Source organism: Pseudopipra pipra, chromosome 1, assembly GCF_036250125.1.
Source record: "Pseudopipra pipra isolate bDixPip1 chromosome 1, bDixPip1.hap1, whole genome shotgun sequence".
Classification (NCBI taxonomy): domain Eukaryota; kingdom Metazoa; phylum Chordata; class Aves; order Passeriformes; family Pipridae; genus Pseudopipra; species Pseudopipra pipra.
In genome coordinates, this window is record NC_087549.1 from 60884858 (window position 1) to 60901920 (window position 17063).

General features: G+C 42.0%; 1 protein-coding gene across 1 annotated transcript; it reads right to left on the bottom strand.

Moving 5' to 3' along the window:
- Window positions 1-6644: 6644 nt before the first annotated feature.
- C1H6orf62 (chromosome 1 C6orf62 homolog) lies at window positions 6645-14333 on the bottom strand. The gene is made up of 5 exons (XM_064658504.1): window positions 12111-14333; window positions 10018-10194; window positions 9308-9430; window positions 8436-8570; window positions 6645-7933 (listed from the first exon to the last, which is right to left on the bottom strand). The coding sequence occupies exons 1-5, from the start codon at window positions 12237-12239 to the stop codon at window positions 7808-7810; spliced, it is 690 nt and encodes a 229-aa protein (XP_064514574.1). The 5' UTR covers window positions 12240-14333; the 3' UTR covers window positions 6645-7807.
- Window positions 14334-17063: the final 2730 nt, after the last annotated feature.

The following is a 17063-nucleotide window of genomic DNA, read 5'->3' on the forward strand; positions in this document are numbered from 1 at the left end:
AAAGAAATAATTTCCAATGAGTTAGGTGACCTGTTCATGCAGACTGATTTTCAGTATAAAGTCGAACAAGTTTACTAATGTGTCATCAATCTTTCCAAAATTACTTTTAAACAAGTGATATAGCTGATAACTAACCCTTCAGTGGCAGTTCTCTAAAAAAAATAGCTACAGTGGGCTCAGGCTATCAGCACGTATTTTTCTTGCTCAGGAAAAATAGAACAGTTGTTCATGGTATATACATTTCCAACAGAAGCTTTTTCTCTGACGCTGTCTCAGAAGCAAACATTGCTTACATGCCTGTGGCTAGTTGAACTTTTAATAGCAGCATTTTCTCTTCAGCAGTACATTCATAAATTGTTTTTTCCTCAGCACTTGCAGTTACTCATGCTCAGAATCACCCCTGAATCCTCTTTAAAGGAGCATAATGCTTTGCTAAAGTAGTTCTGCAAAGATGCTTCCTACAGGAGCAACCTTTTTTGTTTTAAATCTTCACTCAGCAGAACTAGATACTTCACTGTATTAAATTCTCACTTTACCGCTCCCTCTGCCTGGAGCTCTGTTACGAGTCTCAAGCATCTCCAGTTCCTCTACAATTACTAGGATGAGCAGTCAGAGAGAATTCATCACAGCAAGTGGACACACCTAGTGAATTTGGCAATTGCTGAACTGGTTATCTTCCTATAAACATGTGCTGGCATCTCCAGTCATCTTTTTTCTCATTCTTAAGTTTACCGGTTTTCTGCCATAGGCTACTCATGTAGAGCGTAAGGAAATGGAAGTGAACATTAAAACTGCTCCCTCAGTTGCTATAACCGCCCCCCCAATTCACTGGAACACAAGACTGATTTTGACTATTACCTGAAATAAAAGGTAGAGGGTGAGAACAAAGGAGGTGCCGAATTCAATATGTGCTGAAAGACTGAGAATGCTCTCAGCTCTGTGTGCTTGGGCGATTCTGTCCTTGTCTAACTGTCCCACTGCAACTTCACATGACTTCCCTCAATCAACACTGGCTGCCTCAGGAACTTACCATAGTTAAGTGGTCTCATTCTATCACTTAGCATTCATCATATCTACATAATTACAACTGAAAAGCGTCCAGGCAAATTGAGAGTGGCAAACCTCAACACAAAAACAGCAGTACTCTCCTGTTCCCAATCGAGCCTGGCAAGGACTGTTTCAGTCCAAGAGGGAAATGGGAAAAAAACCCTGAAAAAACAAGTGAATTTCTCTTCTCCCTTACAACAGACTATTCAACATAGTATTTTAGTGCTGCCTAATTAATGAGGGACATCATTAATATGCAGGCCAGTTATTTTAGAAGAAGTTAATTAAACTGATTATTTTAAGACAACCTTGTCTGTTATCCCTCTACCAGCAGCATGTTGACCTTGTAATTTATTTCACATCTTAGGCACAGAGATGACCTTAGAAGGAATTGTCACCATTGAGCCTGCCTTGCTTTGGGAGTAAACTGTCAAACATCAGACCTAATGCTTGGATGTGTTCTCTGCTGATTTCACTCCAACATACACACTGAAAATTCTGTATCTTGCCTTAGCTGACTCTTGAAGAAAGCAATGGAAAAAAATTACCATAGTAAGGACAAATGGTACTTGGCTCCACCTGGCATCAGAACAAACAGATCTCCTGTGGGGTTGACCTGGTTCCATCACTGCAGATTTAGGCACAATTCTCTTACAGGCAAGAAAATACAGTGACTTCATGAGATCATCTTGTGAGTCTTAGTAGTATACCAGATTACATACCCAGTAACTGACAGACAACTGCAAGTTCCGTATTTTAGAGCTTCGAGACCAGCCCTCCCATATTGTATTTGTTGTGGTTTGGGTCGTTTTTTTTTTTTAAAACATACCAAACACCTACACCATACTTGATGTCTAGACGTCTGTCCTTATGGAGGGCCACATAGTGGTATGCCATATGTTGTGGAACAGTTTGTCTATCTCAGTGAAAATAACTTCAGCTTCCCACTTCATACAATACGTTGGCCAGCCAAGTGTTTGATGCTGGTTTCACATCATGACTTTTGCACGAATGCATTCAGACTGACACCCAGGGGCTTGCACCATGTACAGCTGTGCATTACAGATGCCTTAAGAAAGTGAGGAATCAGAAAAGACTTCTTCCCTCTGGCGTTTAAAACCAGGAGTCCAAATACTAATCAGGGCAAATACCTACAACAGATTAAGGTGCAGTGAGGAGGGGTTTAGTCATTAAGGATTCCAGCTCTCAGGAAGACTCAATTTGTCAGTGATTAACTGAGGGGAGGAATGGGTAAGGAAGGGCATCACTGCTGAAATAGGCGTTAAACTATCAGGACTCCTTGTTACTCCTTCAGGTCAAGGTCCATCACAGGGGTCTCACAGCTGAGCTGCTGGGTAATCTGCCAATTTAATGATGAGCTAGCTGTTTGGTTTACAATTCTCAAATTGACAAACATTACCACCTAAAGGGGATGGGGCAGGGAGGGCAGGGATGTGAGGAGAATTAGGCAGTTAAATAACTATTCTGAACAGCAGTTCAAATCTGTTCAGCTTCATTGACTGGCTCTGAGCCACTGCCACGGGATACAGAAGAATTTCCAACTGCATTATATCACTGACCATTTTTGAATTCTCTATCTACAGAGGCCATTTAGCCAGTAGAAAGAAACCCCCAAACCTCTCCCTTACCTCATTGTCCATGGGAATGAAGAAAAAACCACTTAGATTCCTATTTTGCTACTTGAGTTCAGGGACAACATGATGACAGTTATGACCTTTGTGATTCTGTAATGCATTCACTGAATGACTGCTACCACCAGATCCCAGTCTCAAGCTGCTGTGGTTGTGGACACAGCAGCATATACTGTCCTCGCCTAAAACAGAGTTAAATTACATGCAAGCTTTCATCAAAAAAGACACATTTGCTATCCCTTCAGGAAAACAAACAAACCCCACCCAACAATAGAAACCCTACTTTTGTTCACCAAGACAGTACCTGCAGCTGTACCACTGTAGTAAAATTCTAGATCTTTGATTTTTGCTTAAGAGCAGTAGCTGTTTGAATAAATAGATTTCAGGAGTCCAGAAAAGCAGTTTGCTGAATGGGTGCTCTAGCATACTGTAATTGTGCTCAGATTAAGGGACCTTTCCATATGTAAATCCTTTCCAAGCAGAAGTAGGTCACGGATATCTTCAGCCCTGAAAAGCATTTCAGTCAGCCATGCAGAAGAGAAATTACACTTAGCTTCAGTTAACCTGTAGAGCTGACACAGCCCTCCACGGCATCTGCACTGCCCAGTCAGGCTCATGAGCTCCCTCCCAGCTGTGGTGCACAAATCAGGAAACAGCACCTGCTGCTGCAGACAGAACTGCAGCCTCCTCCATGGTATTCCTCACAGCAGTGTCCATCTCTGCTCCAGGACCACCACACCAAGTAAGACTTAAACACCAAAGTAATACAAAGCACCCACCTCTGGTCCATGACAGCAGGGAAAGCTAAGGGGACTTCCAGTTGTAGTGTAGAGGTTTGCTCTTGTCTCAGCCTCTGAAGTGCAACAGCCGAGCAGGTACAGACAAGACCTACAAGCTGAAGCCTTGCACTCACAACAACAGCAGGCCATAAAGTAGTACAGGTGCAAATGAAGGCAAAACTTGTTCACAGAAATGTCATTTCTGGGTGCTAAGATATTAAGGGATAAATTACAACATTGGCCTTATGGTTTAGGAAAGAGTCATTTATAAGCAAAAATTACCAAAATGAAAAAATTCACAGAATGAATTCTAGAATAAACACCACTCAGACTAGTACCATTCTTCAAACATCCACACTCCTTTTATTCCCCCTTATGTAAAGGGTTTTAGTAGTTTGATCGTGTTACTTCACTCCTAAGAGCTGTTCCAGAATTTGTAGGCTTACATAGCTTGTGAATTTGCTTCTGCAATAAATGCAAAAATGAAAAATCCGGCTGATAAAAGTAAATAGCAATTAAGTAAACTCACACTGCGTGTCCATCTGCTTAGTGGATGTAAATATGCTCTAGTAACTCTTGACTTTAACAACTATCATGCTCAATGGCAGGAACCTTAATGTAATCTTAAATGAAGCCTCCAACAGTCCATTAGACTAATATGTGCATTAAGAGACAAAAAACCCTTCAGTGACTCTTCTCACTGTTCAACCCCCAGAGATCTAGATGTAACACAACTTGGCATTCAATAACTGCAAGTAATCTAATGACTCAGTACACGACAAGTGCAAGAAAAAGCAGGGTTCTCTCAGTAGTGGAACAGGAGTGGGCAGGGAAGGATGCTTGCAGAGTTCACAAGCTGGGATTATGTGCAAGGAGCAAGAGTTTATGGCACTCCTGTCAGGTTTTAAAGTTATTTCAAAATTAGTACAGTGCATCTTAGTGTGCCAAATAAAGATATGGTAATTCACAAGGACCATAGCCACCTACCCCCCGTGAAGAGTGATACTCTGTTTTGTATTTTCTAAGTACAAATCACATAGGTCTTTCAGAAGTGTCAATTTTTTAAGCGCCTAAAAAATTAAAATTTGCAAAATTACCATTTTTCCACCCCACCAGTTTTGTTTCTAATAGGCTTAACATTTTGTGATGAAAAAAAAAAAATTAAAGAGAAAGGCTGAATAATCTCAATGTATTTCTACTATCTGATCTATCACTTAACAGATCAACTTTAGCGTAACAAAATAGTTTTTGAGAAGGAATTTGTTTTGTTTGAGACAGACTTGACAATGGGCATCGACTCCAAACTAGTTACAGGCCTATTACATTTTGGCAATGCTTGTACAGCAGTTCTGCCTTACCATATTTTGGTAACTCTTGCGCAGCTGAAGAAGCTTGAAAAGTGAGAAACATGTACCGACTGTGACATTTAAGAAGCTTCTCCTCATCATGCAGGAAGCACCTGACACAAGCTTCCCTTCACCAGACAATTCATTGAGATGCAAGAAATCTAACGGGCTTCTATCTACTTAATTTATCTGTGCCCCACTGGCACTTACCAAATTCTCAGGACAAATCCTCAAGAAAACAGCCTCTTAAAACTCCATATTCAGGTGAAATATTGAGTGCATTTCAATTATTGGTAGTAGCATATCCAAAGTAGCCACAAGCCACACAAGCAGTTGACAGCAGGTAGTAACTATTATTCTTATACAAGAGCCCTTTCTGTATTTACAAACAGCTCCACTGAACACCAAATTAGGTGCATACCATGACAACCTGTGCTTTGGAAACATTAGTTTTGAGATAAAACCTACACTTTGAAGAAAGACTACCAGAAAGCCACTAAGCTGATATAAAGAGGGCCTGAAACCAAAAGCTAGACATTATGAACTGCTTCCATTCACTTCTGAAGGGCATTTTGCTGAAGTAACTTATCAGAAGAATATTCTAAGATCAAACTGAAAGCTCCACTGAGGAAGAGTGGAACAAGAGTTTAATCTCTTCCCTCGAAACCCATTCTGTTTAAGAGGAGAAAGAGATACCCTTCAAAGCTCACAACACAAGAACAAACTCGCATACACTCCCCAAAATTCTCATGCTCTGAAGCCTGTTGGTCCCCTTTACCTTTTTTCCCCCACTACTTAGACAATACAGATGGCTATCAACTCAATCTGATAGCACAGCAAAGGCATAACGTTTGTTAGCTGGGTAGAATGGACATTTAGCAAAATTAGTATTCCAATTTTTTGTTTCGCTTAATTCCAACTGTGTTCTCCCAAGAAAGCATGGTATTATTGAACTCTGGGATCACTGTCACAAGGAACAAACAAGCAGCCTGTCTCACGCATCCCATACAAAACTAAAGCGATTAAACTGAATGGGTTGTTTCCTGTAATACAGACAATTAAACTTAAGGATCATACCACTGCTGACACTTGAAAAACAGTGTACACAGCCACTCAGGCACACACCTTGAGGTTTCTTCTAAGAGAAATCAGAATGAAGAAAACCAAAATTCCTAATGCAAGAACTACATCATTTGCTTTGCTAACCAAGGTAACTATGGCCCTATTCTCATTGCTGTGAGATGATGTCCAAAATGACAAATTAAGAACAAAGGGTGGCATTTAGGTTTTGTAAGGTCTTGAATGTTAAAGTTTCAGGAGCCTGGAATTTGTTTCCTATCTCAAGCTTCATGTAGACCCTTGGTATTATATCTCACACATCATTCAAAGAAGAGGCACTTTAAGCTGGGAAATTTTCAGTGATTTTAAGAGGTGTGGTGCTTACTAAATATTTTAGAAAGTCTTAGCATTCTGTAGAGCAGCATTTTCAAGATATTTCTTTGTAATGTATGGCATCTATGAAAGTGAAGTTGGAGCTTCCATGTGATGTTCTTCTAGGGTGCTTCAGATTAACTTGCAGGAACTTATAATTGTGGAAGTAAAAATACCCATGTATCAATACAACAGTATGCCAGTAATTCCATTATTTCTGGCAGGTACTTTCAAAACATAGAGCCCACATAGAACACCTTTGCCACTAATCTTTGCTAACCTTCATAAACATTTACATTCTGTACATTTTCAGTGTTTGCAATGGGGGACACTTAAGACGTAAAACACTACTGAAATTCAATTCATAGGATTTTCATAAATAAAACCAGTCATCTTTCACCTAATTTATTTAAATTCCAATTTTTTTCCAATTCCAAACAAAAGCTAAATACAAGTTTTAAACAGGTAAGCACTAGTTTTATCCAAAGGGAGCAGGCTTATGCAGTTTTATTCCAGTAAAGTACTCAACCCTTAAGCAGAGCCTTCTTTGTCATCAAAACTATACAGTAGTCTTCCTTTTATAATTGCACAATCTTAAAATGTTCTGCCAGAACCAACTTTTGACACTCCAAACACTATTTTACATTGGTTTATAATGTCTATTCCAAAAGAAAAAAAAAAAAACCTCAATGGGTTTTCCATAAGAAATGTTTTAGAAACCAGTATTTCCTGCACAGTTCACCTGCAAGTTTACAAGTCTCAACTCTCAAGAAAAAATAATCCTCTACCAACATTGTTTCTGCAGCTATTATTTTACCTTTTTTTGAGCTGCTTTAGCAACTTCAGACTCCAGGTCTGCCTCATCTGTATAAATGCATCCAACTCAAAAGAATACCTTCATACAGTTATACAGCAACTTGGGGAAAGAGATCCAAAACAAAAGTGCCAGTAAACTTAGACATGGCCAAGCAAACTAAAAGAGGCAAAAAATGCCTACACATTAAATGAGATGCATTTTTTTTAAAGAAAGATTTCTTTCCCACATTTACGTCCTATTGTAATAGCCACTTTTTCGTTCATTAAAACGAGTGATAGTGCTCTTCAATACAATCATTAATAGCAAAGCTATAAGGCTTTTATACCCGTTACATTCACTTCTCACCCTCCAAATACTGATGGTTAACATTATAGATGTTAGGGGGCATGACCAGCACAAATGGGAACACCACCACAAATGATCACCTTGTGCTTTCGGATACATTTGTTTCAATGTAGAGTCCCTTCATTTCACATTTTAGCAAGATGCTGATGCAGTGCAGAAGTGTGCAGAGCATCCTTTCTTTCACAAGGTCCATGCAGAAAACATCTAAAAAAAAATTGCAAAGTTCTGAGATACAAATGATTAAAAAAATCCAGGATGATCAAGTTTCACAATGTATAGTGTTCTGAACATGAGTCCATTTTCTTCTAAATTCTGAAAGAATAAAGTGGTGAGGAAAGTGAAAATCCACTGCTGCACTCTGTGATCTTCCCCATTTTGCTGGCCAGTATCTTACTCTGGCATGTAAGGACAGAGGTGATCCTCTATGGTACCAACCGTCCAGTGAGTGAGCTGCTCCTGTGGCAGGTACAGGCAGATGCTGCATAACTTGAAGATTGTAGCTTTGTTTTTTGGAGTCTAGAGGCAAAGAAAACCCAAAGAAAAGCTATTAAACCTAAAAGTTAACTCAGGACTAACAGGCAGACCCCACAGACGTTTAAAATTCACTGTTTCATACATATAAACAGCCTGAACTTAAAATTAGTCTGCAACCTCTAATGAATAAAGTGTTTTCGCTATTCTGTTCATTCTTCACTTGAACAATTTCTGTATTATCACCCAAATCAAAACAATGTTTTAATTTTTCCAGAACACTTCTAGGTCTATTTTAGAACTTATTTAATTTTTAATACAAAAACATTACTTCTATGTGAATGCATCTGTGGCCCATAGTTAGCTTTTGCACGTATGAATCCTATTTATAGCGTAACTTTCCTCTGAAACTGCCAAAACGCAATCATGAATGCATGATCCATTTTTCTACTTGAGTATTTTCCAACAGAATCACTGATGTTCCCAAGTAGAAAAGGCTTTTTATGATTAAAACACACTTGTTAAGATGAGGACAAAAGAAGCTTACCTGCAAGTGCTGTCTGTCAATGAAGAGAAACACTGACTGGTTAGGGTTGTTGACAACAATTCCAGTCTTGTCCTTTCGGCTCAGAACATGCAGAAACTGTTTTTCATAGTCACCATGATGAAATTCAAACTTGGCCTACATGGTGTGAGGGAGGGGAATAAAATATTTTTTAAGATAAAGCTTGTGCAACCCATTAATTTCCTTCAATCTGGGGCTTAACAACCACTTTAGTTTCTTTCCTTTTCCGATCTATGAAAAGCAGAAATTGGGGACCACAGCAACGACATACTTGAGTCTTGGCACCATCTAAAGACTTCCCTAGTTTCATTCTGCCAACACTGACATTAGCCATTGCAATGACATATTAACAATTCAAAGGTATGACTTTAACTGCAGATATAACACTCAATGTACCTTGTTGTTGTGGCAGAACATCCCTGTGCATCAGTTTCTAGGGAAAATTATAAAGCAAAGGTTCCATCCATCTCAGACCCTCTTTCATCCAACCAAATACAGCAACTTGGGATGCTCACAGAACCTTAATGACACCGTCATATTTACACGAAGATTCATTTGTACTAAGAGGCTAATCCACTTCTACAAATACAAACACACTGTGTGCATTTCTACATACATGTCATTTGCAAAGATCCTTCGGAAGCTTAAATTTTGGAAGGACTAATATAACAGTGCATAAAGACAGGAGGCAGGATTTGGCATTCAAAACACTGATTTCTTTATAAATAAAAATAGCATACTTTCTAATACCCACAGAAGTCACATACCTTATCAGCTTATTGGTTAAGGTGAGCACTTATCCTCCCCCTCCAGGAGTGAGTTACTTATTGAAGCTAAAAACCAAAACCAAGTACCTGAACAGGCCTAAAGGGTTCATCAGATCCCTTCCACCGAGAAAACAGGAGACAGACTATCTTCTCAATATCATTGCGAGGCCATAGAATGAAGTCCATCTCCTGGGTACAGCCGATCACATCCTGTGAATGGCAAAGTTCTGTGTTTATATTCCCTTCATTAATCAAAGACACAGATAAGCAAATTATCTATACAGGCACATAATTTAGAGGTGGTACTTATTATAGTGTTTGTGTAATTTTCCATTTGTATTACTCAAAGCACAACTAAAGTCTTCCTTGTCTTCCACTGAATTTTAGTATCAGTAGCCAGTTAATGTAAATTACAAATTTAAGAAAACATTAGCAAAGACTGTCTACCTTCCAGTATTCATAAAGCAAAACCACTTAGTTGTACAACAGGAGTCACTGTAAGAATTATAAACACATGCCTACTAAAGGACAAACAGGAAAAGATACAATTCCCAAGGCAAACCTCCGAATGAGACAAATGAAAGGTAAAGCTTAGGCACTATATATTTAAACAGTTTTTAAAACACATATGCTCTTGTTACCCTTCAAACTAGACCCCATAAACACATGGCTGCAGAACCCTCATGTTGCAAATGTGATGAGAAAATAAAAAAAAGGAAGGATTAGCCTTAAGATTCACAAAGAAAAGCACAAGTGTTGAAAGACTAAGATTCAGCAAGTGTAAAAAGAAGACCTACCCTGCGCATAGACTGGTAGCGGGGTGCATGGAGCTGTACTACATCCTTCTGCAGAAGCTCTAAGGAACTTTCCAAAGAATAGCTGGAATCCCGCACACCTTTCAGGATATTTTCTTCATAATTATTGGTCATGACTGGTATCACTTCAGACACTTCAAAAAGTGCTGACTTTTTCTTCTAAAAAAACGATAAAAAAAAATCACAGATTACATAAAGACTACAATCCTTTCTAGGCAACTAGAGGTAACACTTTGTTTTGGGATTTGTGATTTTCTGTATAAATGTATAAAGTCCACATCACACAAGTTAGCACTTTGACACAAACCACACTAAAATTTACATGCGAAAATTTATAAATGAATCAGATTAACAACTTCTTATAAACGTTGAACACATTTTTGTAGTCTCCAAAGATTTGCATACTAATCTTGCAAACATTAAAGCTATATCTAAACACTAACAGAATTTCTGCTTTATCAAGTCGAGTACATGGCTTTGGGCTGACCAAGAGCCCTCTGCAAGGTTCTCTTTGCCAATCAACACCTTTTTTCCCCCTTTTCAATTTTTTATAGTTGACCTATAATGAAAAGTGAAATCTTTCAATACCACATTTGGTGATAGCAGGTGATTGAGAGCCCATCTGAAGTTAACTATAAACTATAATCCTCTCAAAGGAGGTCTATTTTAATTTGCTAAGTAACTGTTGTACTCACTATAAATATTGCAGTATCTCTCAAGGAAGGCCAAAACATTATGAGTATGTGAAATAAGTTTTTGCTTAAAATCACCTGAAGTTGTATTTCTGTTTCTAACAGCTTTCTTATAGCTCATGAGAAATCTTGAGCTACTTAAGAGCTACATAACAGACAAAGTATATTTTACCAAACAATGCTCCACTCCCCCCTCATCAGAACATACACAGCAGGCAACTATTTGCTGACCAAGCTAACCTGAGCTAAACTCCTACTTTAAGCAATCTGGTATGGGATGGACATCTTCAAGTTCACTATGATATAAGAAAAGAAACTTGCAACAAATTTCTATACAGCAACCCAACAGCTGTACGAATGCTTCAACTAAGAGCGTTAAACTTGTGTCATCTAAGAAAATCTGTTGGCACGGCTTAAACATTCGTATCTGTATTACTGAGTCAGCACCCAGAAATTATATCCAAACATATCCACTTCTGCTTGTACTAGGACTGACAAAGAAAAGCAAATTGAACTCAAGAATTTTAAAGATTTTCAAAGCTTTTCAGGAAACAGTCTTCATTAAAAATACATCATTATTGCAGTGAATGCAAAAAAACCATACATTTGAGAGGATTAAACAATTTCGGTTCCCATCTACGTGCAGTTTGTGTATTATGTACTCTGTTGCCATTTCCTTTTATCTCCACTTCCTCGTCATTTTTTCAGCACATTCACTTCCTGACGCACCTACTTTTCTTCACCGTCTATGGATGGAAACTCTCCTACAATTTTAGGTCTGTAGCTGGCTTTAGAAATATCACCCGGCTCCCCACCTGGATGCACAGCGGTAGAGGCAGCCAAGCAAATGGAAATTTCCTCTGCGCCCTCTCCGCTCCCTTTCAAAATGGTAGCAGCAGTTTCACATGTGCGTGCGCACTTGGGCCATTTCCACATCCCATTTTGCGACTCCTCCCTTCAACTGCCAGGTCTTCCCTTCTGCTTTCACCAGATTAGAGCAAGAACTCGGCAATCGCCCCAGCCAGTTCTCCCTTCGCAACTCAGCTCCTCACAGCGAACAATTGTGAAAGTTAGGGACCAATTAGAGTTAACAAGTTACAGTGTTAACTTTGAAATATATCTACCCAATACAGAAGTTACCAAGTAACCGTGTAATGATGCACTGGCACCCTCTGCGCTACAAAACTACAGCATACAAAGAGCCAAAATGGCAAACACGAGCTAAGTAAATATTACAGCAATTAGCAATTAAAAAAATAAATGTTAAAAAGTCAATGGAATCTATCCAAGACAAAACATTTGATGCAATCAGACAGCAAGACTTTGCACAGCACACTTAACATGCAACAGACAACACAGAGAGACACATTAAAACCAAGTTACCTTGTCTTTGAACACAAAGGCAACGTACATCTTGAAGTCAAACTGGTCAGCTAAAGATTCTTTTTTCTTTCTAAGCTGAGCACGAAGTCTGTTCAGAGCTTGTTTCTTCCGGGAGTTTGGGTCCCCCATTTTGTAATACAGGTGGTACTAAAGCCTTTGGAAACTGTCGCTAAACTATGGGCACCTTTTCGTAAGACTCAAGTACAACAGAAACAAGTCGTTTGATTCCTGCTAATACGACTGAATAGATCAAACGCTAATGTAACCCAAAACCGCACCTCAGGCAATATTTTAAGAAAATGTCGTATTGGAGGGGTCAGGAAACAAAGTGAGTAGTTGTCCAGCCATGGCTGGACAAGAGGTTTTACAATAAATCAAGAAAAAAACCCGAAGAATTTTAAAGACAAAAATTTGAACAGTTTAGCCGCAGGAATAATGGGGTAAGAATAAAAAAAAAACAAAACAAAACAAAAACAAAAGAAAAAAACAAGCCCCAAACAAATCTTATCACAATTTATGTGAACAATAAAAAGCAACTGGCACAAGCCCAATCCATGGGGGGTACTTTTGCTCTGCTTACAAAAAAAAAAACCTCGAAGCTGAAATCACAAATTGCGTTTTACCCCAGCCAGATTCATGACTCTACTGATTATTATTCTCAGCCTTCCACTATTGCTATGTTGCCCGCCTTTTTCTTTAGAATTATTACACTTGGTGGAGAGCAGAGAAAAGGGTGCAAAGGAAGAGTGCACAACCCGGGAAGTATGACATTTCTCTGCCAACAACAACAAAATCAACTACAGACAACACAGCGCTGGTTCGCAGGGGAGCAAAGAGAAAAGACAGCGGAGTCATTTCTAACTTCATCCTGCTCATCATTGCCCTGAGGCTACTGCTGCCAAAGAGGAGAGGGATCATGATAGCCATTGACAAGGGGCGGATAGGGGTTCGAAGGACAGTATTATCTCACCTAGAGACTAAAACCCGAATCGGTGCCCCAAACCCGGGCTCCCTAACACTGGGAGAGCCCTACATCCCCCGACACCTCATACACTCCCTGGGCTGCTGATCCCCCGGGGATCCTTCTCTCTCTCTCTCTGCTGCTGCGAGCACAGTCAGCCGAGGCTGTGCATGGCCGGCGCTCTTGGCTTTCCCTTCGGCCCCTCTCTGCAAACAGGGCGGCAGCGCCCGGGGCGGCGGGACACCCACAGCAGCACCGCGTCTCTCCCCTCTCACTTCATGGCCACGACTCGGAAAACATGGAGTGTTTTTCTGCTCCTGCTTTTCAGTGTAAAAATTTTTTCCGAGGTTTGTTCAATTGCAAATCTGCGTTGCAATTTTAAACCTCTAAAATACCCTCCCCCCTCTTAAAAAAAAAAAAAAAAAAAAAAAAGCAAATCCCCAATTATCAGGTTATTTTCTTCCTCTCTCCAGACATTTTTTTTTCCCCCACCACAGGTGTTCGATTAGTTGGGGTTAAAAAGTTTTTAGGTTAGCAAATTCGTCGGACCAGGTTAAGAAGAGGAGGGGGGAAAAAGTATTCCCCTCCCTTCTCTGTCTGGAGAGAAAGGAAAAGAAAGAAAGGAAAACAAAAACAAAACAAAAGGAACCCCTCCCGAAACTTCCCCCCCCCAGTTAAGCAAGAGACTGAGAGGCTCCGATGAGAGCCCGGGGCCGTGGCCGCTCTCTACCCGCAGCCGGCGGGCGCAGGAGGAGCAGTGGAGGAGGAGGAGGCGGCGGCGCTGCTGGCAGCACGGAGAGGAGCCATGTCAAGATAAAGCCACGAAGCCGCGGAGCCCCCCCATCCCTGCCGCAGGGGACACGGTGACCGGGCCGCCCGCTCTGCCGCCGCTCGGCCCCGACCTGGTCCCCATAGTCTAGCTCAGCGCCCCGGGGCCGGGGAGTGGGGAAATGGTGGCGGAGAGCGGAAGAGGAGAAGAGGAAGAGGCGAAGGCGGCGGCGGAAAGAGGAGGAGGACGCGGTCCCTGCGCTAGCGGCTCCTACGGAGGAGGGCGGCGGGCATAGAAATCCCGGAGCGGCGGTGGAGTAGTACGGGTACGGCCGGAAGGAGGATGGAAGGGTTGAGGAAAGCAGCTCTTCTCCCAGGCGTCCTCGGAGGCGACGGCAGGAACGGACGGGAGGCTGCGGAAGCGCCTGCGCCTCGGCACAGAGCGAGTGCCAAGCGAAGCTGCGCGGCCACCACCGACCCCTCAAAATGGCAGCGCCTTAGTCACACAGGCGCCGCCCTGACCGCTCTGCCGGCGCGTACCAAGCGCCTGCGTCTCGGGGGGGGGGGGGGGGGGGCTATCTTATGCTCCCGGCAGGAGGGTTCAGCCTCCGTAGCAACCGACCAGCCTTGTCGGAAGAGGCAGAGAAGAGACTACAACAGCGGCTTTGAGCATCTCCGAGTCGTCACCACACTAGGAATCTGGGTCGTACTTCCACTCTCTTCCCTCTCCCCCCGTCACGCCTCGTGTAACTGCCCGCGGGACAAGTACCCGGATGGGGCTGCTTAACGCCGTTGTCGGAGGGGGAGGCCAGGGCAGGGCAGGGAGGCAAAGAGGGAGGGAAGGAACACCGCCTTCCACCCCCGCCCCGAGGTGGTATCGGCTTGGGGCAGCTCCTCTTCCTTCATCTCCGACAAATGACTGTTCCCGAAATTCCCCCTGTCCCAAATTCCGTCACCTTAAGGGAATACCTAAATTTGTTTCAGCCTTAAGCGTGGTGATATTATGGGTAAATAAATCTTGTAGTGGCACATCTTGTGTAATTTAATCCGTCGCACGCATGCAAAGTAAAACTGTAAGTAAAACAAATATAAAAGTCCAACGAAGCTGAAGTATTCGAAACCGAAATGGCAATGGGCTCATCCCCAGCACTGATCTTGCCCACGCACAGCCCAGCCCGTGTGTGACGGTCCATGTTTCTCTGTGGTGGATGTAGCGCTTCCCAAGGAAGCTGGCTAGAGTTTATAAATAAGTAATTGCTGTTCCATAGACGCAAACCCAATCCTTTGAGAGAATTAGGCATTTTTATTTCTGCACTACAAGGACAGCCCGGAATGGAAGCAATGGAAGCGAAGCAAGGACACAAATTGCTGTGACCTATGTTCTCCCTGTCGGAAGGCCCAGGGCAAGTAGGGAGAACTGCCATCTCAGCACTGGGCCTGAGTGCCTGCTGGCCCACCCTTCATGCCTTCCTTCAGGCGTGCCAGGGAAAGCCTCGCTGTCCAACATTACCCAGACTGGAGGCGCCGGGGAGCCAAAGGGGTGGTGACTTGCTGGTATGTGGCTACAGTGAGGCGCAGGCTGCCAAGGTGGGTGAAGGCATCTCCCCCACCTTTCCCTGGAAGCTGGTGCCTGTGAGTCACTGGAATAGCAACGATATTACAAAGATTACAGGCAGAAGACAAGTGCGGGCACTGTTCTCTCTCATTTGATTGTGTTTCAAAGCCCATGCAACATTGGTGATGGCACTCTTCAGTAACTCCAACAGATTTCAGTCTTTGTTCCCCCAGTCTCTGCTCTTACTTGTCTCTGCTGGTTCCCCTTGTTCTCTCCTGACCTTCTTATTAGTTATTTCCCTATAGCACACCTTTCCTTTACACACCTCCCCTGCAACACCTTTCTCTTGCCCGTCTTGTAGGCAGCAGCTGCGTTTTGGTCCTTGGACCTTATTGTCTTTCCCCTGGCATTAGTCAGGCCCTCTGATGTGAACACTCTGTCTTGTCTTCCCTGACACGGGCAGTGCCCACAACATTCCTCTGTTGTTTGAACAAGAACAGAGTAGAAACAGATCATTTTTACCTACTTACAGATTGCTTTTCGCTCCTAATGGCAATGCCTATTGAAAATAATCCTTTATTTGGAGGTAAAAAAGCAGGGCAGCTAAATAGGAGAATTACATTAGCTCTGCACTGTTTGGGCTATTTCAAAATGCCTGAGTTTTTTAACTATAACATCACTCTGTCCTTAACAAGAGCTGCGTTTAGATAACTGTTTTTCCAGCCAGTTTTTTCCAGTTTTGTTTTCCATGCTGCCCCGTACGACATTTTGTGCTGCAGTCTTATGCCCACTGCTATTTTAAGCCGTGACTCACGCTTGGCCTGTGACCCTCTTTGTGCCGGCACAGCGGATGCAAAGAAGGCTCGGCACAGCAGTGCTGCTTGACGTGGGGATTGCCCCAGCACAGAAAGCCCTCAGAGGGAACTGGCACCTTGCCTGCCTGTGGAGGAGAAAGGAAGGAGTTTTCTTCCAGCCCAGTAACTCCAGCTGCCCTTTCGAGTGCAGGGATGCAGTCACAAGGGATCAGGCAGCTGCCCAGCCCCAGCTTGAAGAATGCATCCAAAAAATTTTGTCAAATGTAGTGCTGGCAGGAGAACAGTTTTTCTTCTGGAGGACTTTCTAGAAGAGCTATGACGAGAGGAATATATATACTTAGAATATATATATATATATATGCATATATATATATGTGTAGAGGAAACAGGAGATCAAGTACAAAGTATTACGTGTTAAGGAGCCACCAGCTGTCTTCTGCAAACTCAGGCTGCTCAAATCCTTCCACAACCTTTCAGAAGGGGATGAGGAGTGGAAATCACTGCAGGTTCCTTCTGTAAAGATTGCTTCTCCTCCTAATATAGTCAACTACCTCTCTTACCAAGCTCAGTAAAGATTTTTTTTTTTTGCTCATTGGCTGTTAAAGGTATCCTGACAATGTTTACATAAATGAGTACTTCAACCGACCCAAGTATGTTTATTATACATATATGTGCAGAAATATTTGCCATTAAAGCAACGAGTAATAGCTGAGTCTTGTCCTACTTTTATATAGTTGTGCTTCTTTTCCTCCATCATCATCTCTATTTAAACATATTAAGTAACATCTTGTACTGAATGGAGAGTTAAGGCTTAGCAAAATAAATATTTATATGCTATTGATCCATAATTCTCT

Coding starts and splice junctions, on each gene's coding strand:
- C1H6orf62 (XM_064658504.1), bottom strand. CDS start 12,239: ATGGGGGACCCAAACTCCCGGAAGAAACAAGCTCTGAACAGACTTCGT. Junction 10,195..12,110: donor CCTTTGTGTTCAAAGACAAG/GTAACTTGGTTT, acceptor TCGTTTTTTTAG/AAGAAAAAGTCAGCACTTTT. Junction 8,571..9,307: donor AACCCTTTAGGCCTGTTCAG/GTACTTGGTTTT, acceptor CACACCATGTAG/GCCAAGTTTGAATTTCATCA.